This window comes from Salvelinus fontinalis, chromosome 11, assembly GCF_029448725.1.
Source record: "Salvelinus fontinalis isolate EN_2023a chromosome 11, ASM2944872v1, whole genome shotgun sequence".
NCBI classification, from domain to species: Eukaryota; Metazoa; Chordata; class Actinopteri; order Salmoniformes; family Salmonidae; genus Salvelinus; species Salvelinus fontinalis.
This window is the reverse complement of record NC_074675.1, coordinates 19,188,967-19,216,518: the sequence shown is the minus strand read 5'-3', so window position 1 is coordinate 19,216,518 and position 27,552 is coordinate 19,188,967. Positions and strand designations below refer to the sequence as shown.

General features: G+C 44.3%; 2 protein-coding genes across 6 annotated transcripts; one reads left to right on the top strand and one right to left on the bottom strand.

Annotated features, from left to right (window-relative positions):
* Positions 1-205: 205 nt before the first annotated feature.
* On the bottom strand, positions 206-11,246 carry LOC129865237 (uncharacterized). 5 transcript variants are annotated; one of them, XM_055937853.1, is made up of 10 exons: positions 11,057-11,246; positions 5,169-5,299; positions 1,915-1,985; positions 1,651-1,827; positions 1,499-1,560; positions 1,336-1,416; positions 1,207-1,248; positions 965-1,138; positions 850-885; positions 206-751 (listed from the first exon to the last, which is right to left on the bottom strand). In XM_055937853.1, exons 3-9 carry the CDS (start codon positions 1,976-1,978, stop codon positions 850-852), a joined length of 636 nt encoding a protein of 211 aa, XP_055793828.1. In that variant the 5' UTR covers positions 1,979-1,985; positions 5,169-5,299; positions 11,057-11,246; the 3' UTR covers positions 206-751. The 5 variants fall into 5 exon arrangements, 4 of the variants coding, with proteins under 4 accessions (XP_055793828.1, XP_055793827.1, XP_055793829.1 ...); XR_008761332.1 differs by having other exon boundaries at positions 207-751; positions 850-1,138; positions 11,057-11,218; XM_055937852.1 differs by having other exon boundaries at positions 212-1,138; positions 11,057-11,217.
* On the top strand, positions 11,212-27,552 carry LOC129865236 (patatin-like phospholipase domain-containing protein 2). Its single transcript, XM_055937850.1, has 10 exons — positions 11,212-11,332; positions 11,865-12,078; positions 13,713-13,945; positions 14,267-14,332; positions 21,475-21,684; positions 23,046-23,106; positions 23,306-23,494; positions 23,697-23,829; positions 24,283-24,402; positions 24,533-27,552. Exons 1-10 carry the CDS (start codon positions 11,294-11,296, stop codon positions 24,762-24,764), a joined length of 1,497 nt encoding a protein of 498 aa, XP_055793825.1. The 5' UTR covers positions 11,212-11,293; the 3' UTR covers positions 24,765-27,552.

The following is a 27,552-nucleotide window of genomic DNA, read 5'->3' as shown; positions in this document are numbered from 1 at the left end:
GTTATGTTCACCTGAACATTAATGCTGTGAAAGGATTTCCTATTCACAAAATCGGCCTCATGGGCACCTGAGGGGGCTTTTATCCTTATGTGTGTGCAGTCCACTGCACCAATGACATTGGGGAAACCTGTCACACAAAGTAATGAGTATCCTACTATGTGTTAACAGTTGTCCTGTAATTTGTAGATCCTCTTACCTGCAATCCTATAGAACTCCTCTTTGATGTCACAGAGTCTTCTGTGGCCAGGGAAGGAGATGAAGACATCTGCTAATGCTTTGATAGCCAGACACACACTCCTTATTGTGCGGCAAATTGTGGCCTTGTTCAGCTGTTCTGCATCCCCCACTGAGTACAGGAAGGCTCCACTAGCAAAAAAGCGCAAGGCCACACAAACCATTTGCTCCACACTCAGTGCATGGCTCCGTGCAGTGCGGTGCTTAATCCTGGGACCCAGTAGTCTGCATAGATACCTGATGCCATCTGCAGAAAACCTGTATCTTTCATATAGATGGTCATCAGGGAAGGCCAGTGGGTCCAACCGGTCCCTGAAGACCCTTTCTCGCCTGAAGGCTCTCCTCAGCACAAGTGCTTCTTCATCCACCACATCTCGCACGAATGGGCATGCCATTGTCAGAGCAGAAAGGAACACACAATTTTGGGCCTTCATATAGGCTAGTGGCCACACCTGGTGCTGGGGGGGTGGGCAAAAGAGGGCGATGCCTTATAACGATGACTTGGTTGTACTGATTGCTGGGAAAATAAAAAAAAACTTAGAAAGATGCCACCGTCCTGTGTGCTCACAATAAGAGCTCATATGTCATGGCTCACTTGACTTTACGAGAATATACCTAATTTTTATTTTGAGCTGTGTCATCTTCTTGGAGCTGGGGGAGGAAAGAAAAATAATGATTAATACATTTGTGTTACATTTAGCATACAGTGTACATTGAAGGCATATCTCACCTCCCTCTCAAGTTTTTTTATTTCAAGGTCCAGTTTCCTAATTGTCCTCTTTTTTATTTCGGACTCCAGTGCAAGATTTTCCATCTTTTTCTTCTTGTACTGAATGTCTATGTCTGCCAGTTCTATTTGGCGCCGGAGGTGGTTGCCATACAACTTTCTGATAGCTTGTGAGCTCTGTGAACACAATACAATTAGCTCAGCTGGAATTTGGCAGGATGTGGTGTCCTTTTATTAATACGCACTATGTTGCCAGGCTGGTTTTCCCACTGTATAGCATCTGGGTCCTGTAAAAGAAATTAGATTTTTTGATTTTGATGAGGACTCCTCACCATTGTAGAGTAAATAGTAGTTTCACAGTCTTAACATGATACCTCATGCCTTCTGGAATCCAGAGAGATGGTCTCCTCCTCATCATCGTCTCCATCATGTGCTGTTGCACTGGGGCCTTCACCCTATCACATTTAATCGGATTCATATTGAAGCTAGTAGACAAGACATGCCAGGCCTACAGTATGCCTTTGATGGAGTACTCACTGGATCAGCATCGTCTGGTGCTTGTGCTGGTGGCTCTAACAGGAACACAGTGCTGCCAGACACTGCAAGGCAATAGGTAAACCAAAGTCAGACAGTCCAAATTGATTCAATATGAATGTGGTTGTATCCCATGTAGAGATGGAAGGACATACCTTGAATGAAGCGGGTGGCATCTTGGGAGGAACCTATGCTCGTCTCTTTCCCCCCAGGGATCCCCTCTAAGACGGGCCTGCCTTTATTTAGCTCCAAGGCCATGTCCTCTGCTGGGGTAAGGTCAGCCTTTGGTGACCCACCACCCGTGCCTTGTCTGTGGGTATTCTTTTTCACTGCTAAAACAGTACAGACAATGTGTGAGCAGGCACCTTCTGGGTACAATATATGCTTGTGCTTTGTTAAATATTAGTCAGGGACCATACCATTCTGCAGAATGTTCTTGTATTTGATTTTGACCTGCTGCCATGTCCGTTTTGGCCCGTTCATGTTTAATCTACACACACACACACATTTAATGGAGTCACACTGCAAAAAATTACTTGGTATTTTTGTCTTGTTTTCAGTAAAAATATCAAAAAAATTATCATAGCTTTATACAGTGTGATGGAGTTACTTTACACAATTTCACTCATATCTGCAGTGCATTTCAATTAAATTTAACCGTTTCATAATTACAGTACAACTGCATTTTTGGAGATGTGAATTAAATATTTGAATTGTAATTGTGATGTTTCAGCGGAGCGGTGACGGTGTAATTGTGCACTACTTACGCATTCAGGCGGTCTGCAATACTTTGCCACGCTTTTTCTCTTTGCTTTATCACTGTGGCGGTGTTGCCTTTCTTCTTAATTATATCTTTTACCTCCATGAGGATTTGTGCTTCCGACGGGGAAAAGTACGCGGCTCTAGTTGCCATGGTAAATCAGTTAATCTGTGATCTGTGGCGGGGTCTATTTGAGTGAGCCGTGAGCGCGCACCTATCCAGGATTGGTTTCACCTGGCTTAATGAATCCGTGTCTGCTCATCCTGGCTTGGTCTTTGTGCAACCAATTAAGCCTGGACGCACATGTTTTGGCTTCATTGAGCTCAGCTGAGTCATTTATCCCGGATGTCTTAATTCTACTTTTGTGCAACAGGCCCCTGGTCTTGATTTTTCTGTTGTTGATTGTTTATAATAAATATTGTAGAATTTTTTATTTCTGTAATGATTTTCTTTTTACATTGTTTGAAAACGGATATGTGATAAGTATTAATGCCCAAATAACATGCAAAACGGAAAAAAAAAGTATACGTATATATATATACAGTACCAGTCAAAAGATTGGACACACCTACTCATTCAGGGGTTTTTCTTTATTTTTACTATTTTCTACATTTTAGAATAATAGTGAAGACATCATAACTATGAAATAAGACATATGGAATCATGTAGTAACCAAAAAAGTGTTAAACAAATAAAAATCGATTTTAGATTCTTCAAAGTAGCCACCCTTTTCCTTGATGACAGCTTTGCACACTCTTGGCATTCTTTCAACCAGCTTCACGAGGTAGTCACCTGGAAGGCATTTCAATTAACAGGTGTGCCTTGTTAAAAGTTAATTTGTGGAATTTCTTTCCTTTTTAATGCGTTTGAGCTAATCAGTTGTGTTGTGACAAGGTAGGGGTGGTATACAGAAGATAGCCTTATTTTGTAAAATACCAAGTCCTTATTATGACAAGAACAGCTCAAATAAGCAAAGACAAATGACAATCCATCATTACTTTAAGACATGAAGGTCAGTCAATCTGGAAAATGTCAAGAACTTTGAAAGTGCAGTCGCAAAAGGCATACTATGCCTACCTGTATGATGTCTAGGCCAGGCTGAGGGTACTCCAGAACAGTAATAATACTCAGTGCTGTAGGCCTACCTGTATGATGTCTAGGCCAGGCTGAGGGTACTCCAGAACAGTAGTAATACTCAGTACTCTAGGCCTACCTGTATGATGTCTAGGCCAGGCTGAGGGTACTCCAGAACAGTAATAATACTCAGTGCTGTAGGCCTACCTGTATGATGTCTAGGCCAGGCTGAGGGTACTCCAGAACAGTAGTAATACTCAGTACTGTAGGCCTACCTGTATGATGTCTAGGCCAGGCTGAGGGTAGTCCAGAACAGTAGTAATACTCAGTGATCTAGGCCTACCTGTATGATGTCTAGGCCAGGCTGAGGGTAGTCCAGAACAGTAGTAATACTCAGTGATCTAGGCCTACCTGTATGATGTCTAGGCCAGGCTGAGGGTACTCCAGAACAGTAATAATACTCAGTACTGTAGGCCTACCTGTATGATGTCTAGGTCAGGCTGAGGGTACTCCAGAACAGTAGTAATACTCAGTACTGTAGGCCTACCTGTATGATGTCTAGGCCAGGCTGAGGCTACCCCAATACAGTAGTAAAACTCAGTACTGTTGGCCTACCTGTATGATGTCTAGACCAGGCTGAGGGTACTCCAGAACAGTAGTAATACTCAGTGCTCTAGGCCTACCTGTATGATGTCTAGGCCAGGCTGAGGGTACTCCAGAACAGTAATAATACTCAGTGCTGTAGGCCTACCTGTATGATGTCTAGGCCAGGCTGAGGGTAGTCCAGAACAGTAGTAATACTCAGTGATCTAGGCCTACCTGTATGATGTCTAGGCCAGGCTGAGGGTACTCCAGAACAGTAATAATACTCAGTACTGTAGGCCTACCTGTATGATGTCTAGGTCAGGCTGAGGGTACTCCAGAACAGTAGTAATACTCAGTACTGTAGGCCTACCTGTATGATGTCTAGGCCAGGCTGAGGCTACCCCAATACAGTAGTAAAACTCAGTACTGTTGGCCTACCTGTATGATGTCTAGGCCAGGCTGAGGGTACTCCAGAACAGTAGTAATACTCAGTGCTCTAGGCCTACCTGTATGATGTCTAGGCCAGGCTGAGGGTACTCCAGAACAGTAATAATACTCAGTGCTGTAGGCCTACCTCTATGATGTCTAGGCCAGGCTGAGGGTACTCCAGAACAGTAGTAATACTCAGTACTGTAGGCCTACCTGTATGATGTCTAGGCCAGACTGAGGGTACTCCAGAACAGTAGTAATACTCAGTACTGTAGGCCTACCTGTATGATGTCTAGGCCAGGCTGAGGGTACTCCAGAACAGTAGTAATACTCAGTGCTGTAGGCCTACCTGTATGATGTCTAGGCCAGGCTGAGGGTACTCCAGAACAGTAGTAATACTCAGTACTGTTGGCCTACCTGTATGATATCTAGGCCAGGCTGAGGGTACTCCAGAACAGTAATAATACTCAGTACTGTAGGCCTACCTGTATGATATCTAGGCCAGGCTGAGGGTACTCCAGAACAGTAGTAATACTCAGTACTGTAGGCCTACCTGTATGATGTCTAGGCCAGGCTGAGGGTACTCCAGAACAGTAATAATACTCAGTACTGTAGGCCTACCTGTATGATATCTAGGCCAGGCTGAGGGTACTCCAGAACAGTAGTAATACTCAGTACTGTAGGCCTACCTGTATGATGTCTAGGCCAGGCTGAGGGTACTCCAGAACAGTAATAATACTCAGTACTGTAGGCCTACCTGTATGATATCTAGGCCAGGCTGAGGGTACTCCAGAACAGTAGTAATACTCAGTACTGTAGGCCTACCTGTATGATGTCTAGGCCAGGCTGAGGGTACTCCAGAACAGGAAGCTGCTCATCGATGTTCATCAGACCAATCTCATCTGGTTCCGCCCCCTGACTCACCAGATACACCACTTCCTGAAGAAGACTGATACCTGAGAGAGGGGGGGAGGAGGAGGGAGTGGGGGTAGAGATGGTGAGAGGAGGGAGGGGGAGAGGAGGTAAAGAGAATCAAGAGGAAAGGGTAAATGGTTAGTCATTTAATCAAAAGGTAAAATGACACCAATGAGGGAAATATTTACAGCCCAAACTAAACCAGTATAGTGCTATATTTAGCAAACATTTACCAAACTGTATATCTCTTTCCAAATCTTGTCTTTCTCAATGCCTTTCTTTTAGCGTCTCCTACTGTCTGTGACAGAGACTTGCCCTACAGTAGCCTAGGACAAGAGATGTCACAGCTATGCCAACCTCACATCCCAAATTATCTAGTTGGCTTCCATGAACACTCTTACAGGGGAACAAACACTCTTTCCGTGAAGTAGAGATCAGATACTAGACAGCCTGGTTACCCATCATTGTGCGTATAAGCTCCAGAGGCAATGACACACCACATTAAAATCCCACAGAATCAGCAAGTCCCACAGAATCCATGCATCTAACACGTCTTACTGGAAACCAACTCTCACTACAGAGCCCAGTGGCACTGACCACATTCAAATAAAATAGGAATTTCAAGTTATTCCAGCAGTTTGCTTCACGGGTATTGGTACATCATGTCCCGCAAAATGAATGACTGTCCACCATAACCATGTCTAATACTGGCTTTAGGGACATCATGTTTTGAGCTTTTACTGGGGACAAGATGTACAAAACTTACAATATAGAGTCTAATAAGATCATATTTGGGTCCATGAAAAAAGCTATATAAAACCCAAGTGTTATTATTATAAGAGAAATGAGTTGTGTGTAGGGTGATATAGTCAAAATGTCATATCACAATATTTTTCAAATGTTATGTTTCTTGCGGTAGCCTAGCAGTTAAAAGTGTTGGGACAGTAACTGAAAGGTCACTAGTTTGTAGAACTGTGTGAAACAGATGGACGGCATAAAATTGTTGTAACTGAGAAGAACTGTTGGCTGCAACTGTGTTAAAGGGAAATAAATCAAACAATGTCTACTTTGTATTCGTCATCTCCAGCACCACCCCCAACAATCTCAATTGTGATAAGGGTCTAAAATCATAAAGCCTTCTACTTTCATATCACATAAAAAATAATTGTACAAATGCAAAATATATTTACCGTACACCGTTTTAAAGAGAAATTTCAAAAATGTTCAACTGCATTATCTCTAGCACTACCCCAACATCAACATGAAAATGGCACGTTTCTATGTTTTGTAGTAACAATGATAGCGGAAGATAACCAACGCCTACTCATAATTGGTTAGAAATCACACAATGCACACTGATGTAATTGGAAACACTTTTCTTCCTCCAAACTGCTGATTTTATGTGCATTTTACATTTACTGTACTTTACGCCGCATGTCTTGATGATTAAATGTTATACTCCGTATACATTCAGCGGCATGATAAGAATATTCCTGGAAAATGTGGTGTAGGTGCAACATAAGACGAAAACACGACAAGGGTTTGAGAGAGAAGACTGGTGTATCCAAGTAACCACACACTTCTCCAAAGTGTGCACATTTCCTAAGTAATTTCAAAGCGACTTCATGACTCAAAGAGTCTTGAACTATAAGGTGCTTTTTTGACCTCCTAGCTGTGCCGTCGAGGAACTAGAGCAAGCACATTTGTAGTTGTTTTGTTTGGAACACAACCCTGCATCCCCCGCAACCAGACAATTACTGTTGTTGTTTACACAATCCAAAAGCGGTCCATTATAAATCGCAATCTGGGTCAGGTGGACATCATTTGAAATCCTGTTCTATTGCCAATACGATATTACAGTGTTGGGCTTTCACAACGCAATTCAGGGAAACAGTAATTCTGGTACGTATGGATAGGAGTCATGAGTGCATTAAGAGGCGTGTGCCACGGCAAATGTTCTTCACAGTAGGCAAACACAGGCTCATTCTGTTCAGAATAACAGAGTATAATGCCATGTCATCTTGTAACTGTACATCAAACAAAGTGATTATTCTGCCCTTGAATTGCGTTCCCATGCAAAACTAGACAGATAGCTAACAACTAAGTCTTCAATAAAACTCCCAAGGCGTGACTTTTCTTGAATGAACATATTGAAAACGTTTATGTTGTAAAACTGCAAAACACAGAAAAGAATATACTTTATTATTTAATTCACACCGACATACTGTAGCTGTACATTATACATGAAGTTGAAGTTGCATAAATACAAAGCACGTGCTAAGGTACCATGCATCTGGCATGATGCCAAACCATATAGCTAATTGTTACTCATATGGTAATTGACTAACTTCTTTCATTACTCTAATAATCTACAACCATCTATGTAGAATAACAAAGCATATTACACTAGAAACAGTAACAAAACTACAGTATTGTATATTTTACAATTCGTTTGCATGACACACGAGCAAAGTAATACAGCTAACGGCATACATGAAAGGCATTGCAATTTGTGTGAGTAAATGCAACCAACCAACATTGATGAGTAAGCAACTCTATCAACAACAAGATTATCATCACTAGCTAAATGCTTGAATCGAACTTAAAAACAAATATTTTCCAAGGCTGAAGCGTGACAAGAAATAACTACACTGAAAGACCTGCACCGTAGCGTTGTTTTTAGCTGCTTCTATGCGTGCAGAACTAATTTTCTACTTCCTGTTTGCGTACAGTCTAAGTACCAGAAAGCTCCACTAGGGGGCAAATAACACCATGGAACACAATGAAAATCCATTTTAACCATTGTAATAAAATAATCTGTTACCTTCTAACAGGATGGCAGCACAGTGGTCATAAACGTTGGCCTAGATGACGTTCAAAATACAGTGAGTCCTCTTAATTTACAGCATTTCCCTCACTCAGGCAACAAAATATTTGCAAAAGTTGCCCAATTAGCAGGAGGGGTGGGGGCAACTTCTTGTCGCACTATGTGCTCCAGTTCAGAATCGCTGTCAGTCAAAACCCATACAGCGCTGTGAAGCGCAGAGCCTGAGGTCTGACATCCTGTACACATGTTACTATACAGCCACAATGCTCCAATTTAGGTGTTTATCAGTGCCCAAGTCAGCCATTTTCAACCCGTATACAGGTATGAGTGTAAAGAGCTACATGCAACAACAAAACATTATTTATAAAAAGCAATCTATTAATATGGGTTTTAAACACTATCATTTCTTTACAAGCATGATTGCTGTATTTTTAGTTTATGGCTTTAGCCAATCAGCATTTTTCAACGAGTTCAAAGCACTTGAAAAAATCCAACTGGTATTTACAATTTCATTTCATAACTGGTAAATTCCAACCTCCCACTTGGTTACGAACACAGTATTACAAGACCCAACTGCTAAACCTTAACCAATCTCAATTCCAAACCCTCCCCCCATGTGTCTGTTAGTTGGCATTGATAGGAGTGTTGAGGAGAGCCTTCTTCCCCGACCTATCTGAAATGGGTCAGGTCATACAAAAACTACACAGTGGACCATTGAGGCACACTTACAGAAAAAAGAGTCAGGCTTGGCAGTTCAACTCTGCCATTGTATCAGCATTTTTGTAGTGTTCACATAACAAACCTCACTGAACAGTTACAATGTATTTTTTATGTTTGGGCAATGATCGCTGGGAAATATGCAAATACTGTCCAATGCCAGGCTAGTCCTTTTTGGCCACCAAACATGTTTCACATATTTCACTGGCCATTCTGAAGCCTTTCTATTAGTTGTCTTCAGGTAAAGATCAAAATAACATCAACCCGAGCAGCTGCCATGGGACATTGTCTTTCTAAAGCAACTATAGACCTACACCAGTGGTGGTCGGTGCTGTTTAAGATTAGGGAGGACAGTCATTCATATTCAATTCAACCAGCTCAATGTAACATCGATAGGTTTAGGCTACTACTCTAATTTCCCCTATACCCATCATGAGGTTCCTACAACCTAGCCTACGAATGAAAGTTTATAGCGTAAGTGCACACGTCGAGAGACAAATTGGAGTAATCAAGGTGACAGACAGTAACACATTGAATACCGCCTTGCACACTCTTGCCTGCATCTACTGTAGCTGATCTACGGTGTAATCATTAGGCCAAACAGTTGCAAGCGAGAGTTTCTATTGGACAAATTAATGTAGATTTATCACCGTTTCATTCCATTTGCTTCCATTTAAGAAACCCTTTTCAACAGAATCGGCCGGGTGAATACACCCCTGATCACCCGCACACACATAGTAGCCACATACGAACAGCATCATCACTTTGCTCATTGTATAATTCCTTCTCGCATCTATGCGCTCTCCTCTTCTCACCTCTTCCCTTCGCTCGCAGAGTTCAGTGCACAACACAACAGCTGTCTGTGGCCAAGCCAAAAAACCTTTCCAAGCCAAACCTTCATACCATAACTGCTAACCGTTACACACAGCCTACATCATTGTCACCATATTAGCTAACGTCATAGTTAACATAGCTACTAGAACTAACATGTTTGTAAACCTGCAACAATCACGCAGTACAGTGTACAGCAAGCAGTTAAGCAGTTACACCGGCAGGACCCGATGGCAATAAATTAATAAAACCGAAAGCTTAACTTGGAAGAGTTCCAGTGTTGGATAGCCTTAGCCAACTACTTTGCATGAATAGCATTCCTCTCTGTTTGAGCCGGGTATTTGAGTAGACTAAATCAGCCAGCTCCATTAGCTAAGTAAGCTAAGTAAGGGAAAGTGAAAAATATACAACAAAATATAGCTACAGTGCCTTCGGAAAGTATTCAGACCCCTTGAATATTTCCACATTTTGTTACACCTTATTCTAAAATGGATTTTAAAAATCCTCATCAATCTGCACACAATACCCCATAATGACAAAGCAATGCACTGTAGCTCTCTCTCTCTGCTGCTTCTGTTCAAAACTGTTCAACTATTGTCTTTCTCTCTCTTTGAGCCAACTACTCACCACATTTTATGCACTGCAGTGCTAGCTAGCTTGATTAAGCTTTCAATACTAGATTCATTCTCTGATCCTTTGATTGGGTGGACAACATGTCAGTTCATGCTGCAAGAGCTCTGATAGGTTGGAGGACGTCCTCCTGGAAGTTGTCAAAATTACTGTGTAAGTTTATGGAAGGGGATGAGAACCATGAGCCTCCTAGGTTTTGCATGGAAGTCAATGTACCCAGAGGAGGATGGAAAATAGCTGTTCTCTGGCTACACCTGGTGCTACCCCAGAGAGTGCTGTTGAGGCTACTGACCATTGCAAAACAGTGTGTTTTAATCAGTTATTTGGTGACTTCAATATTTTTAGTATAGTTTTATCTAAAAAGGATAACTTTTTAATTGTTAACTATTCTTATTTTTTTATGAAATTTACTGAGTAGGATGGTCCTCTCCTCCTTCTTCTGAGGAGCCTCCACTGATACACCTAAGACCCTGCATTCTCAAGCCTACAGCATGCTACATCTAGTGTGGGTACTGCACTAACGCATTGCATAGCATCAACACATACCAATACTGTAAACCTGACTTGGGATATGTGACAATTCATATGTCGCTACTTCTGAGGGAGAAGTTGTCGATCTCCTCCATCTTTCCTCTGCAGAAGGGTGGGAACCACACTCCAACAAACACGAAGTAGGCCTATTTGGTCACAAACTCTATCGGGGTGGTTTGCGTGTCTGCCTCGCTCTCCTCCCATCCTCAAAACGGGCACCAAACGAAAATATATTTGAAATCAATTCAAAGGTTATAATTACATGTGTTTTGAGAGCGATAATATGTCTCTTCTTGAGTCGGGATGTATGGCTTGGACGTGATAGTGCACGTGCGAAGAACGCCTTGACCTCCAGGCTTCAGCCAATCACATCGTTGCAAATTGATGTAATTGGATGCGCTCATGTGATGCGCGCGCCCCCTCCTCAGCATCAGCATCAGCACCAGTTCGCTGTGGCGGGGTATGCGCGTCCTCACTAGTCTCTGTAGCCGGAAGAGGAATGCCTTCAAGCATACATGAAGCATTCAAGATGATGCAGGTAGGCCTGTTGTTCTTGGAAGATCAAATCAACAGATTAGGTTTTTCAATACACGTGAATGGTATCATGAGCCTATGGAATGCTCCGGGTGTTAGCCTATAGGCTAATCTGTTAATAATGAAGTTCGACTTGTCACAGTAATAGCAGGCAGGTGAAACAAATATAGATCTGAATAGAATATATTAGAATAGAATAGACATGAATAGAATGCATCGCTCTCATGTGCTACCGATGCACACTGTGGGGGCGTGCCTCCACCTATAATAAGGCTCAGCCTCTTTATGCGGATTGGCCAGACCTGCCCTGTTCTAGTATCGGGAAGATTATGGCAAGTCAGCGCTCCGGCGATTCTCAATACATAACTGTCTCTTTGTACGTTACACAAGAGGAGTAGACTGCGTAGTGTGTACTAGTTTGAGCCGTCCTCTTTCGGGAAACTGTTGTTGACATTCAGTAATGAATGGAACTTGTCAATGACTCCAAGGGTAACATTTTGGAGTGATTATTACAAGCGCATTACCCAAACTTCTAGGTCCTCGCCAAGGACTGTCCACCCGGGATGTTCGACCTAACGAAGGAATGGAATCTGTCGTTTGCCGGCTGCGGGTTCCTGGGGATCTATCACATCGGAGTGGCCAGTTGCCTGTTGGAACAAGCGCCTTACCTTATCAAAGGAGCCGCCAAGATTTACGGGGCTTCCGCCGGTGCCCTAACCGCCTCGGTGCTCGCCAGCCAGGCATCCATAGGTAGGCATCCTATTCCCTACACTGGCCCCTTGAGTTCACCACACCCTGTCATCAGTGGAATGCCTGGATGGGGACTTTCACGCAAAAGGGCTAGTAGCCTAGGCCTCTCTTTCATGTGTTTAGGCAACTTTAGATTAGCAACTAAATTACCTTTAAATAACAATCACTTGTGGCCTTGATACATGGGGTAAAAATATTTAAACAATGCTTAAAACGTTGCTCTTATGTAATAGATAGGTGGTTATACTGGGGCTCCTTTGTAGCTCAGTGTGGAGCATGGCGCTTGTAATGCCAGGGTAGTGGGTTCAATTCCCGGGTCAACACAGACATAAAATGTATTCACTCATGACTCTAAGTCTCTTTTGATAAAAGCATCTGCTAAATGGCACATTTTATTTTCATGTAATAAACTACAAATTATGCATAATTACATACATTTTTACATTTTACATTTTAGTAGACGCTCTTATCCAGAGCGACTTACAGTAGAGTTTATACATTTTATTACATTTTTACATACTGAGACAAGGATATCCCTACCGGCCAAACCCTCCCTAACCCGGACGACGCTATGCCAATTGTGCGTCGCCCCACGGACCTCCCGGTTGCGGCCGGCTGCGACAGAGCCTGGGCGCGAACCCAGCCCAGCCTGGGCGCGAACCCAGAGACTCTGGTGGCGCAGCTAGCACTGCGATGCAGTGCCCTAGACCACTGCGCCACCCGGGAGATGTGACCATTTTACATGGTCAGAGACAAATGCCTGCCTGTGTATAAATATGGTAGCCTACCATTGATATATGCCATCTGAGTCAGTTATAGGACTTTTGGCCTTCTGGATCAGAGGCCTCCCAATGGTACTGATTGATCTCGCTGACTAAAGGAAAACCCAATTACGATTAAGGGCAAATATGCCACTGTGTGACATAGAACGTGACATAGAAAGCTCTTAGCTGAGTCTCTGTGTGATACCATGCCTCTTTCACTTTCTTTTATACATGATAACCTTATAGTGAAGAGAGAAAGGACTGGGGAACTTAGTAAGTGTTCTAATTGTGTCCTGTCTAAATGAGAGAAAGAGAGAGAGAGAGAGAGGAATGGAAAGAGAGAGAGACAGAGAGACAGAGAGAGAGAGAGGAAGGGAGAGAGAGAGAGAGAGAGGAAGAGAGAGAGAGAGAGAGTAATAGAGGGAGACTTACTGAGTGAACAGTCAATAAAGGGGTCATTAAGAGTCGAAGGAAAGTACTGGATTGTTGTGAAAATTGCCATGACCTCCGTTTTTATAGGGTTACGTTTTTCACTGTCACTCAGTGACTCCCACATGTTCCACTGATAAGATAACCTCGGTATTTTTCTTATCACCTGATGTTCTTTACCAGAACTCTGTCTGTGAGCATAAAACACTTTAGATCCATTCCATCCAAGTGTAGATATGAACACACATAACTAGCTCAGTACAGTTGCAGGGCACTAAATAAGGGAAACCAGTGGATATTTTTTGTTGCTGTGAGCTACGGATCACTGTTTAGTTCCGTTGAGAATCAATCTTCCTTTGAATAAAACAATTATCCAATTCCTCCCAATGGAAGGCCCTAACACAACTAACAGTCTGTCCCTCCGTCCCTCCCCTCCTCTAGCTAAGTGCTGTGAGGATGTGATCGAGACTGCCAAGGAGGCCCGGAAGCGTAACCTGGGCCCCCTCCACCCCTCCTTCAACCTGGTCAAGGTCATCAGGTCGGGCCTGGAGCGCGACCTGCCCGCCAACGCTCACACACTCGCCTCCGGGAGGCTGTGTGTGTCACTCACTCGCGTGTCTGATGGACAAAACGTCATTGTGTCCGAGTTCAAGTCCAAGGAGGAGCTCATCCAGGTCAGTGTCCTCACTCAACCCACCTGGGCTGCTATTCACAAAACATATCCGAGTAGGAGTACTGATCTAGGATCAGTTTTGCCACTTAAATCATAATAGATAAGAAGGTGGCTACTGATCCTAGATCAGTACTCCTACAATGAAACACATTGTGAATATGGGCCTGATGGGAGTTTTTCCATATCCCACATTTATCCCATACATATCCCAGAAATATTTGTCCTTTCAGCTACTGGCCTTGCCATTGACTGTTTACATTAGTTGTATGAAGTGTAAACTGGGTTGGACTGTGTAACATCTCTCTCTCTGATGTGTCTACAGGCACTGGTGTGTAGCTGTTTCATCCCCATATACTGTGGCCTGATCCCCCCATCCTTCCAAGGAGTGGTAAGTGCCCAAGGCCCTAATGCCTCAACTGCTTTCTTACGTTTCCTTGAACACTGTTTCCTTATTTTCGAAGAAAAATCAGCAAATGTTGGACTGAGTTTATTATGGTCTCGTCTTTAAGATGCCGTTATTGCTGAGGTCATAGTCATAAGGAGGCTATAGGTTCAAGTGTTGCACAATGTTTCTGTTCGTGTGTATGTCTGCATACACTCTGGTACTTTTTTATTTGTCAATCTACCTTACCCTAGTAGCTAATCAGCCCGAGAAACATTTCCCTTGGCAGGCCAGTGGTGTGTTATATACTTCCAGACTGGCTTCTGGCCTCAGCAGATTGGGACCAGAGTCTAGGGTGGCTCCATTCTAAACTGAGTCACTAGGACATGAGAACACAGTCCTCCAAAACATCAACTACCATATATCACTGACCTATTTATGCAACTTGTTCTCTAGCATATTTCACTGCTATCTGCTCTTGTTATTCTTGAGGGCATATAGCTGCTATCTGGGCATGTCCCTGGCTCAGTGCCAAAGTATACATCCATAGAACATAGGCAGAACACACTAGATTGTACAATAAATATAGGCTATAGTTAGTGTGTCTTATAGTCGGGTGAGTCAGATTCACAGAAAGCTATTTAGATATCCTGTTTAAACTCCTCCAACCCCGTCCAGTCTCTCTCTGGTTGTCTGTTGTATATTGTGTACCATTCTGTCTCGGGGGAAGAACGGGCTCAGAGCCAAGTTTACATTGTGACTTAACACATTAAAACTTCTTATGGCTGGGGGCAGTATTGAGTAGCTTGGATGAATAAGGTGCCCAGAGTAAACTGCCTGCTACTCAGTCCCAGATGTTAAGATGTGCATACTAGTAGTAGATTTGGATAGAAAACACTCTGAAGTTTCTAAAACTGTTTGAATGATGTCTGTGAGTATAACAGAACTCATGTGGCAGGCAAAAACCTGAGAAACAATCCAACCAGGAAGTGGGAAATCTGAGGTTTGCCTATCCAATATACAGTGTCTATGAGGTCATAGGCTTCCACTAGATGTCAGCAGTCTTTAGAACCTTGTTTGATGCTTCTACTGTGAAGGATGAGGGAATGAGAGCTGATTGAGTCAGGGGTCTGGCAGAGTGCCACGAGCTCACTCAGGCGTGCCCCCGTGAGAAGTAGCTGCGTTCCTTTTCGTTTCTAAAGACAAAGGAATTTTCCGGTTGAAACATTATTGAAGATTTATGTTAAAAACATCCTAAAGATTGATTCTATACATCGTTTGACATGTTTCTACGAACTGTAATGGAATTTTTTGACTTTTCGTCTGGCCTGCACGGCATGAATTTGGATTTTTGAACTAAACGCGCCAACAAAAAGGAGGTATTTGGACATAAATTATGAACTTTATCGAACAAAACAAACATTTATTGTGGAACTGGGATTCCTGGGAGTGCATTCTGATGCAGATCATCAAAGGTAAGTGAATATTTATAACGCTATTTCTGACTTCTGTTGACTCCACAACATGGCGGTGTCACGATCGTCTAAGGGTGAGAGAGAGGACCAAGGCGCAGCGTGTGCAAAATACATCTTCTTTATTTTTTGGAAGAGAGAAAAAACACAAAAACGAACAACTATATACAAACTAACAAAATAACAAACTGACGACCGTGAAGCAATAAAGACAAATAGTGCTGACACAAACACTACACATAGACAATTACCCACAAACACATGATGCCCATGGCTGCCTTAAATATGGCTCCCAATCAGAGACAATAAACCACAGCTGTCTCTAATTGAGAACCAATCTAGGCAGCCATAGACATACAAACACCTAGACAAGACATTGCCCCATTAAACATACAAACCCCTAGACAAACCAAAAAACACATACCTTCCCCATGTCACACCCTGACCTAACTAAAATAATAAAGGAAACAAAGAATACTAAGGCCAGGGCGTGACAGTACCCCCCCCCCAAAGATGCGGACTCCGGCCGCAGAACCTGAAACAGAAGGGGAGGGTCCGGGGTGGCCCCCCATCATGGCGGCGGCTCGGGCGCGGGACGGGGCCCCCACTCCACCATTGTCAATACCCACTTTGGTGGCGCCTCTGGAGCGGCGGCCCTTGTAGAAAGTCCCGGACTGAAAACCATCCCAAAGGGCGCCACCGGACGGATGGGTAGCTCCGGACTGAGGGGGGGTAGCTCCGGACTGAGGGGGGGTAGCTCCGGACTGAGGGGGGGTAGCTCCGGACTGAGGGGGGGTAGCTCCGGACTGAGGGGGGGTAGCTCCGGACTGAGGGGGGGTAGCTCCGGACTGAGGAACTGCAGCTCCGGACTGAGGGGGGGTAGCTCCGGACTGAGGGGGGGTAGCTCCGGACTGAGGGACTGCTGCTCATGGCTGGCTGACGGATCTGGCTGCTCATGGCTGGCTGACGGATCTGGCTGCTCATGGCTGGCTGACGGATCTGGCTGCCTGACGGATCTGGCTGCTCATGGCTGGCTGACGGATCTGGCTGCTCATGGCTGGCGGAAGGCTCTGGCTGCTCATGGTTGGCTGACGGATCTGGCTGATCCTGTCTGGCGGAAGGCTCTGGCTGATCCTGTCTGGCGGAAGGCTCTGGCTGATCCTGTCTGGCGGAAGGCTCTGGCTGATCCTGTCTGGCGGAAGGCTCTGGCTGATCCTGTCTGGCGGAAGGCTCTGGCTGATCCTGTCTGGCGGAAGGCTCTGGCTGATCCTGTCTGGCGGAAGGCTCTGGCTGATCCTGTCTGGCGGAAGGCTCTAGCGGCTCCTGTCTGGCGGAAGGCTGTAGCGGCTCCTGTCTGGCGGAAGGCTCTGGCGGCTCCTGTCTGGCGGGCGGCTCTGAAGGCTCATGGCAGACGGGCGGCTTTGCAGGCTCAGTACAGACGGGCGGCTTTGAAGACTCAGTACAGATGGGCAGTTCATACGGCGCTTGGCAGACAGACAGTTCAGACAGCGTTGGGCAGACGGGCAGTTCAGGCGCCGTTGGGCAGACGGGCAGTTCAGGCGCCGTTGGGCAGACGGGCAGTTCAGGCGCCGTTGGGCAGACGGGCAGTTCAGGCGCCGTTGGGCAGACGGCAGACTCTGGCCGGCTGAGACACACTGTAGGCCTGGTGCGTAGTGCCGGAACTGGAGGTACCGGGCTAAAGACACGCACCTTCAGGCTAGTGCGGGGAGAAGGAACAGGGCATGCTGGACCCTGGGGGCGCACATTAGGCCTAGTGCGTGGTGCCGGAACTGGTGGTACCGGACTGGGGACACGCATCTCAGGGCTAGTGAGGGGAGCAGCAACAGGACGCACAGGACTCTGGGGACACACAGGAGGCTTGGTGCGTGGTGTAGGCCCTGGTGGTAAAGGGCTGGAGACACGCACCATAGGGCTAGTGCGTGGAGGAGGCACTGGGGGTACTGGGCTGGAGACACGCACCATAGAGCTAGTGCGTGGAGGAGGCACAGGGCTCTGAAGACGCACAGGAAGCCTGGTGCGTGGTGTAGGCACTGGTGGTACTGGGTTGGGGCCCACGGTAAGTACAGGGAGTAGGCGCAGGTCTCCTACCTGACTTCGCCACTCTCCCTTTAAGCCCCCTCCCCCAAGAAATTTTTGGGTTGTACTCACGGGCTTCCAGCCTTGCTTCCGTGCTACCTCCTCATATCGCCTCCTCTCGGCTTTCGCTGCCTCCAGCTCTTCACGAGGGAGGCGATATTCTCCCGGTTGTGCCCAAGGTCCCTTTCCATCCAGTATCTCCTCCCATGTCCATGAATCCTGTGTAGGTGGGTCCTGTTGCCGCTTGACACGCCGCTTGGTCCTGGATTGGTGGGTAATTCTGTCACGATCGTCTAAGGGTGAGAGAGAGGACCAAGGCGCAGCGTGTGCAAAATACATCTTCTTTATTTTTTGGAAGAGAGAAAAAACACAAAAACTAACAACTATACACAAACTAACAAAATAACAAACTGACGACCGTGAAGCTATAAAGACAAATAGTGCTGACACAAACACTACACATATACAATTACCCACAAACACATGATGCCCATGGCTGCCTTAAATATGGCTCCCAATCAGAGACAATAAACCACAGCTGTCTCTAATTGAGAACCAACCTAGGCAGCCATAGACATACAAACACCTAGACAAGACATTGCCCCATTAAACATACAAACCCCTAGACAAACCAAAAAACACATACCTTCCCCATGTCACACCCTGACCTAACTAAAATAATAAAGGAAACAAAGAATACTAAGGCCAGGGCATGACAGGCGGGTACCTGTATGGCTTGTTTTGGTCTCTGAGCGCTGTACTCAGATTATTGCATGGTGTGCTTGTTCCGTAAAGTTCTTTTGAAATCTGACACAGCGGTTGCATTAAGGAGAAGTTTATCTAAAGTGCCATGTATAATACTTGTATTTTTAATCAATGTTTATTATGAGTATTTCTGTAAATTGATGTGGCTCTCTGCAAAATCACCGGATGTTTTGGAGGCAAAACATTACTGAACATAACGCGCCAATATAAACTAAGATTTTTGGATATAAATATGAACTTTACCGAACAAAACATACATGTATTGTGTAACATTGTCACGTTCCTGACCTGTTTTCCTTTGTTATGTATTTGTTTTAGTTGGTCAGGGCATGAGTTGGGTGGGTTGGTCTAGGTTTGATTTTCTATGTTGGGATTTTGTTTTTCGGCCTGGTATGATTCTCAATCAGAGACAGCTGTGAATCGTTGTCCCTGATTGAGAGTCATACTAAGGCAGCCAGGGTTTCACTTGTGTTTTGTGGGTGTTTGTTCCTGTGTCAGTGTTTGGGCCACACAGGACTGTTTCAGGTTAGTCACGGTTGTTGGTTGTTGTATTTTGTAGTGTTTGTTGTTTTCCCATCAAAACATGAATACTTACCAATCCGCATCTTGGTCCGATCCATGCTCCTCCTCGTCTGAGGAGGAGAACGACTACGACAGCCGTTACAAACATGAAGTCCTATGAGTGTCATCTGATGAAGATCATCAAAGGTTAGTGATTAATTTTATCTCTATTTCTGCTTTTTGTGACTCCTCTCTTTGGCTGGAAAAATGGCTGTGTTTTTCTGTGACTAGGTACTGACCTAACATAATCGTTTGGTGTGCTTTCGTCGTAAAGCCTTTTTGAAATCGGACACTGTGGTGGGATTATGTCACGTTCTGACCATAGTTCTTGTGTGTTGTGCTTGTTTTAGTGTTGGTCAGGACGTGAGCTGGGTGGGCATTCTATGTTTGTCTGTTTCTATGTTTGGCCTAATCTGGTTCTGAGGCAGGTGTTTTGTGTTGTCTCTGATTGGGAATCATATTTAGGTGGCTTGTTTTGTGTTGGGGTTTGTGGGTGGGTGTTTCCTGTCTTTGTGTTTCTCTACCCCAGCTAGGACTGTATCGGGTTGCCACATTTGTTATTTTGTATTTAAGTGTTCACGTTTATCATCTGTATTAAATATGTTGAGCACAAACTACGCTGCGTCTTGGTCCGATCCCTGCTACACCTCCTCTTCAGATGAAGAGGAGGAAGGCTGCCGTTACAGATTAACAACAAGTTTATCTTTAAAATGGTGTGAAATACTTGTATGTTTGAGGAATTTTAATTATGTTGTTTGAATGTTGTTGTTTGAATTTGGCGCCCTGCACTTTCACTGGCTGTTGTCAAGTCGATCCCGTTAACGGGATCTCAGCCGTAAGATGTTAACACTCATACCTGTCGTATGTCCCATCTCTCTACATAGATGTATGTCCCATCTCTATATATAGATGTATGTCCCATCTCTCTACATAGATGTATGTCCCATCTCTCTACATAGATGTATGTCCCATCTCTCTACATAGATGTATGTCCCATCTCTATATATAGATGTATGTCCCATCTCTATATATAGATGTATGTCCCATCTCTCTACATAGATGTATGTCCCATCTCTATATATAGATGTATGTCCCATGTCTCTACATAGATGTATGTCCCATCTCTATATATAGATGTATGTCCCATCTCTCTACATAGATGTATGTCCCATCTCTCTACATAGATGTATGTCCCATCTCTCTACATAGATGTATGTCCCATCTCTCTACATAGATGTATGCCCCATCTCTCTACATAAATGTATGTCCCATCTCTCTATATAGATGTATGTCCCATCTCTCTATATAGATGTATTCCCCATCTCTCTATATAGATGTATGCCCTATACTAGGCCTATTGTGACAAATATGTCATGAACAGTCATGAATGGGATATTGTCTTTCAGTCATGAATGAATTTTGAAAAGCATATCTGAGTGCATGAAGTTGAACTTTCTGCCAGTTGACTGAGCATGTACTTTTCAGAATACTGTACATACTATTTCATTAAAAGTTTCTTGTGAAGGTGATGCGGTTTCATTTAAACTAGATTTCATCACTGGACTACATTCTCGTAACAGTTGGTTTTTACACTCTGATAAAGGAAATATAGTACATTCTTTGCCCTCAGCCCTGAACTCTCTTTGCCAACCTCACTGCCAAATTGAGTCTTAATCTGGCTTAGGAACTGGTACTGACATCCTTTTCCCCCCTCAGATGTTCTAAGCCTTTTACACTGGAAAACTATGAATTCATTTTGAAATGTTAGAGGGTAGCATCTGAACTTGAAATGGAGCTGCATCGGGTAATGTATTAATTAAGATGTATTAATTCTCCAAATAGTGATGTCAGATTGTTTGGTCAGGAGTTGGCATTGTGGAGAAGCTGGCTAAGGGGAAATCTTGTACTGACATGTCTAATATGCCCTCAAGAGGGGAATGTTTCCTTGAATATGTCGTATCGTATCATATTAGATTTCAGTGATAACCGAGTTGGGTTATAAGTGACATATGTTTTAGCAGAAGATAGGCGGAGGAAGTCAACAGCAAACATTTTAAATATAAAAATAGAGATTTAGAACAGTCATCGCTGTCAGCCCTGAGACGTCAGGACTACAGTATGCCTGGGGTGTTGTTCTGTGGAGAGGCTGTGGTCCTGTAAATAGTCAAACAGATACGGGTTGTTTATAGATGTGCATAGGTCCAAAAACACCCAAGTATTCTCACTTCCTCTCTCCCTCCTCCCTCTCTCCAGCGTTACGTGGACGGGGGAATCAGTGACAACCTTCCTCAGTCAGAGCTGAAGAACACCATCAGCATCTCTCCGTTCTCAGGCGAAAGCGACATCTGTCCCCGGGACACCTCCTTCAACATCCACGAGCTTCGTTTCACCAACACCTCCATCCAGATTAACCTGGGCAATATGTACCGCCTCAGCAAAGCCCTGTTTCCCCCAGAACCCAAGGTAGGACGACCGCTATGACTGCTTACCAATGCGTTATGCATAGCCCCGGGAAGACGTTTGAAGTCCTTTATGTAGGCCCGGTCCCCGAAGGTAGGATGGAGGATCAGGATGCCCTTTAGTCCCATTCATCAGATGGGTTGTTTATGACTACTTGTAAATAAATGCCTTATGTATGGGTTATGTGTTATGAAATCCATATTTAGGTACCCTTGAAACATTCTATACATCTTTGTAGGAGAGCGTAGTAGTCTGGTATGGGAGACTGGACCCCTGACCTCCCACTATCCTATTCCCTGACTGTATAACCCCAACTCCCCCATTTCACCCCCTACCCTGTCTCCTCTTTGGACTCTGCCTCCTATTCTTACCCCCCATACTTCCTATCTGAACTTTGCCCTCCCCTGTCCCTCCCTAACTCCACAGTGATCAATACTGGCAGGACATTATTGGCTTTTGTCCTTGTTGAATTGCATTTCCTGTATTGCACATTCCTCTTCACTATCTGGATAATAACATGGGAGTCAACTTTTAGCGTAAGGTGAACTTTGCCCTCTTTGAGGTTAATCTGTGTCTCTTGGTTCAGTTTTCGCTGTGTTACTATTGTTGCTGCAATCCAAGATCTGACACTCTCTTTTCCCTCCATGTGGGTCTGGAATGTTGTGTTTTCTGGAATTTGGGGATTATGCCAAATCCCACTGACAGAGCCATGTGCATAAACCCTACTTAGAAAAGGAAGTGTGTGTTTCTCTTGACTCTGCCACCTTTGACAGAGTGTTTACACATGACATGCACAGACACACACATAGAAGACTCCACCCTACCTCTTCCCTCACGTGTAATAGTGTTTAACCTACCCTGACTAAATTCACACATACTGTAGGTCGTGCCACTGTGACGTTAGCTGTCCAGATACCTCTCTCCCTGTTGCTTTCTTGTTGTAGGAACACAGAATAAGGAGTAGCCAGAGAACAGAGAGAACTCTGCCACGTTGACCTTTAACCCCTAGTCAAACACTTCCTGGATTGTTGTCCATTCACAAATACAGGAGCCTGTTGCACAGGAGGGTTCTGGCTGATATAAGTCATTCCCCTCTGTTTTATGTGGTTATAAACAGCTGTACTTGTGTAATACGGTTGTTAACTGTCAGCGATAACATGATTGCTAATCAGTCAGTGGTAGTGGTAGTTATAACTAATCACATAATGTGAGATCATGCTCTGTATCGTGTGTGGGTGGGTATATCTGAGTCAAAATGATCCTGTGATATGATTATGATTATGAGTATGTCTTATATTTATTCAATCTATCTCTTGCATATGATCCCTTACCTCAATAGGTATGATCTGTGTTTTCTTTGACAGGTCATGGCAGAGATATGTCAGAGTGGCTACAAGGACGCCCTTCGCTTTCTTGAGGAGAACCGTGAGTATTACTGTGTTGCCTTTGACAGTAATAGTGGGCTGTGCTAAGATCATAAGCTACTGTGATATACAGTACATGCAGTGAGCATCACTGGTGTACAGGGTTCAACATGAAGTATGGAGTAAACCTGCATTTATTTATGGGGTAATGTTTTTATGTTGTGTTGCAAAGATGATGAATGTATTGTTCATGATGTCAGATCTGCTGAAGCTGGAGTGTCCGACTGCCGGCCCCAACCCATCAGAAGCCATACACACCTGCTGCTGCAAGCCCATCCCCATGGAAACCACTACGGACTGGATGCTCCGGCGGCTCCGCCTCCTGAGGAAGCGGCACTGGTGGCTGGACGAGCAGATTGTTGACAACCTGCCTACCCAAATCAAAAAAGGTAGATAGGAGGTTAACCTAGACTCGGATCTTTTCGCTCAAAGCTGTTAGAAACTGTTGTTATCTAGTTATAACACTGACATTAACGTTGTGTTGTCGCTGCGCTGTTGTCAGTGACGTGTGGTTGCTGTGTGTCTCTGAAAGTCTTCTGAGGCTGTGCCCGTGTCAGCAAAGTGTGACATATTGTGCCTCTATGACTATAGTGTTCTGTGAGGCGTGCCAACAGAAGCCTGGTCTGTATGCTAAGGTGTCCGATATGCTACCGGTCAGAGTGGCCTCCTACATGCTCCTGCCCTGCACACTACCTGTGGTATCAGCCTACTCAGTGGGCATGAGGTAAGACTACATCATATACCACTACTAGTGCTACCTACCACAAACTAACAAGCCCTCAATGAACTCAATATGGTCACAGTAGCTCAAACAGTAACCAAGGATGACAACGCTAATGCAAACAAATCAGCTACTAAACCCTGAACTAGCCTTTAGCATAACTAGCCTTTAACATACAGCAGCCAATACCTTCAAACTAGCCCTGACAGCAACCACTGACAACAGAGTAGTATTTAAAGCAGTCAGTAGCCCACCACATTACCAAAAAATAACACTGGGAACGCAAACAAACTAGGAATACAAACAGGTTTCCTACTAAACACAATCAATTTGAATGTGCTGCACACGCCACCTAGTGGGCAAGTCAATCCACCACAGGAATGCTTGAGAACTGGCCCCCACAGTGGTACATCACAGTACATTGACTCGCTGTGTTGTCCCTCTCCTGTGCTCCAGGTTTGTGGAGTGGATCCCAGAGGTGCCTGCAGACATGCGTTGGCTAGCTGGGGTGGCTGGGGATGTGGCTGGGAGCGTGTACAGACAGGCCTGGAGAGGAGCACCAGCAGACATAACCAGGTGAGAGACGTGGACTTACTACTACTGGGTTATATTATGGATGGATGGATGGAGTCTACTTGTAGATTTGGGTGTCTGTCATATAGTATGAATAAAGTCTAATGTCCTTGTGTGTTTTTATTTTTTGCAGTGATGGTTCCCTGAGGAATTGCATGAGCCTGCCCCCACCCCTAGATAGTGACAGACACAGGGAGAGAGACTGTCACCTCGCCGGGTTCGCTCGCTCTGCTCTTGACCTCCAAAGCCAATACTGGAACATCCCCACCGTCCCCTCTTCCCGCCGCCCCACCAGCCCCCACATGCCCAGCCCCTCCTCACAACAGATCTGCTTCTTTGTTGGCTCGCAGGACGAGACTGACTGACAGTCTCATCCACCATTGAGAGGACACTGTGAACTTGTTTTAAAAGATGATAGGACAGTCCAGCTCAAGATCCCTCCCACAGGGCCTGTCTATAGGCTATAGGAACTGTGAAGGGTGGTTTGGGATGGACAAAAGATGGTAATGTGATCGAATAGCTTTGAGATCCAGAACTGTTGCTATAGACACACTAATGACTCAATCATGTCTTTTGATCCCTCCACCAATCATATTTTATTCTATTGTACACATTGGAAAACAATTTACCAGCTCACCACCAAAGACCTCTGCAAGTGAATTCTTTTTTTGGATTTACACATTTTATAACTAACTATGTCTAGTTTTGCCAGATAACTTGTTGTCACTACAACTCTACCTACCTACCTACCTACCAGAGGAGGCTGGTGGGAGGAGCTATAGGATGACCGGCTCATTGTAATGGCTGTAATATAATGTATGGAACGATATCAAACACATCAAACATATGGAAACCATGGTTGATTTCGTTCCATTACTTCCATTCCAGCCAATATAATGAGCCTGTTGTCATATAGCTCCTCCCACCAGCCTCCTTTGCTACCTACCTACCTACCGACAGCACACAGGAGGTTGGTAGCACCTTAATTGGGGGGACGGGCTCGTGGTAACTGCTGGAGCGGAATTAGTGGAATGGTATGAAATACATCAAACACATGGTTTCCATGTATTTGGGGCCGTTCCATTATTATGAGCTGTCCTTCCCTCAGCAGCCTCCTTTGCTACAGTACCTACCTGTGTTCAGTTAAATGTAGAATTCATTCCTCATTCCTAACGGAATGTTGACTTGAGTTGACGTTGACTTCCTTGACTATGAGCTGTGTGTTTTCCTGACTACTATTAGACAGGGCCCTTGAACTATTATGAGGACCCTTGAACTGACTATGAACTATTTTGATGAGCTGTTCTGTCAAGAAAATTGAGTTACAAAACCATGATGCATCTGCAAAAATCATTCTGAGGTCTAAGATGTCTAGTTTTTGGGAAAGTTTCTTATTTTAAATACATTTGACATTTTTTGCCAGAATTTTGTAATTTTTTAGAGCAAATTCTCTTTACGAAAATCCATTCGGATTAAATTCTCGGGTCATTTTATGTTTTTAAAATCTTTAGAAAAACAGATTTTTATAAATAAAACACAAAATATGTTGCTGTAGTTTGTCCATACATCATAAAAATTGTATACTAGTTGAGGTTTACATTAAACTATACTATTTATAATTAAAGTTCAAGTAACAGACACATCTCAACATCAACTGTTCAGAGGAGACTGCATGAGTCAGGCCTTTATGGTCGAATTGCGGGAAAGAAACCACTACTAAAGGACACCAATAAGAAGAAACTTGCTTGGGCCAAGAAACACGAGCAATGGACATTAGACTGGTGGAAACCTGTCCTTTGATCGGATGAGTCCAAATTTGAGATTTTTGGTTCCAACCGCCATTTCTTTGTGAGACGCAGAGTAGGTGAACGGATGATTTCCGCATGTGTGGTTCCCACCATGAAGCATGGAGGAGGAGGTGTGAGGGTGCTTTGCTGGTGACACTGTCAGTGTTTTATTTAGAATTCAAGGCACACTTAACCAGCATTGCTACCACAACATTCAGCAGTGATATGCCATCCCATCTGGTTTGCGCTTAGTGGGACTATCATTTGTTTTTCAACAGGACGATGACCCAAAACACACCTCCAGGCTGTGTAAGGGCTATTTGACCAGGAAGGATAGGGATGGAGTGCTGCATCAGATGACCTGGCCTCCACAATCACACGACCTCAACTCAATTCTGCTTCTGATCTATCATGTATTTAATATCTCAATGTTCAAAGTTTAGCCCGAATCCAACAAATTCTACGGAAAGATTTTAAAAATGGTTAAATATGTGCTTAGTCTGCTCAATTATAAGGTTAAATTTATACCAAAGATAATACTCACCAGAGGGCCAAATAGTCTTGAAAAATGTTGTCAGCAAAAAGGAGTTGAAGTAAACACAGCTTTAGGAAGTGGTAGTATGGTGGCCAATAGTGGTTGTAATTAAGATCAGTGTGGCGGTGATCTTAGTGCATATTGATGGCTTAACGAGAGATCACCTCATGTTGAGACGGTGCTCAATGTTGGTTGCAATTGACCCAATGTTTTCAGTTTTCACTTCCACAGAGAGAGTACAACAATATACAGTACATACTGTGGCAACACTGAAAACACTTATTATACACAGTGTGGCAGACGCAGGGAAAGGTGAGGGGAGTGGTTATTGAAGGGAGATTTCTGGCAGCTCGCTGGTTCCACCCCCGAGCATTATATGGACTTCCTGCCCCAACAAGGCGAAGCTGTAGGTCGTTAAGCCAGGGAGTGCATGGGGATAAAGGAGGGAGCAGAGTTATGAAGAGCGAGAGCTGCAGCGAGATTACCCATTGTGACCTGGACGGTCGAACTGAAAATACATGATAGATCAGAAGCCTTGAATATAAGGAGTGAAAGAGACTGGGTTTTATGTCAGAAGTTAATGGTTTTCTGTAGAAAGACAGATGGCCTTGGAATATGTTGGGTGGACGGGAGGAGATCACAGGACTGCTGTAGCGGAGCTAGTATCTAGTATCCTGTTACCCTCTTCCTGTCGAACCATAAAATGTACAGATTGGAGAGAAGGAGGAGTGTCCGAAGTGGGGTATATATACTTGTGATGGTGAGAAAATGTGTTTGTCTAATTTACAGCCGTAACGAACCTCTGGGAAGAATTAAACTTGGTTAAGCTTC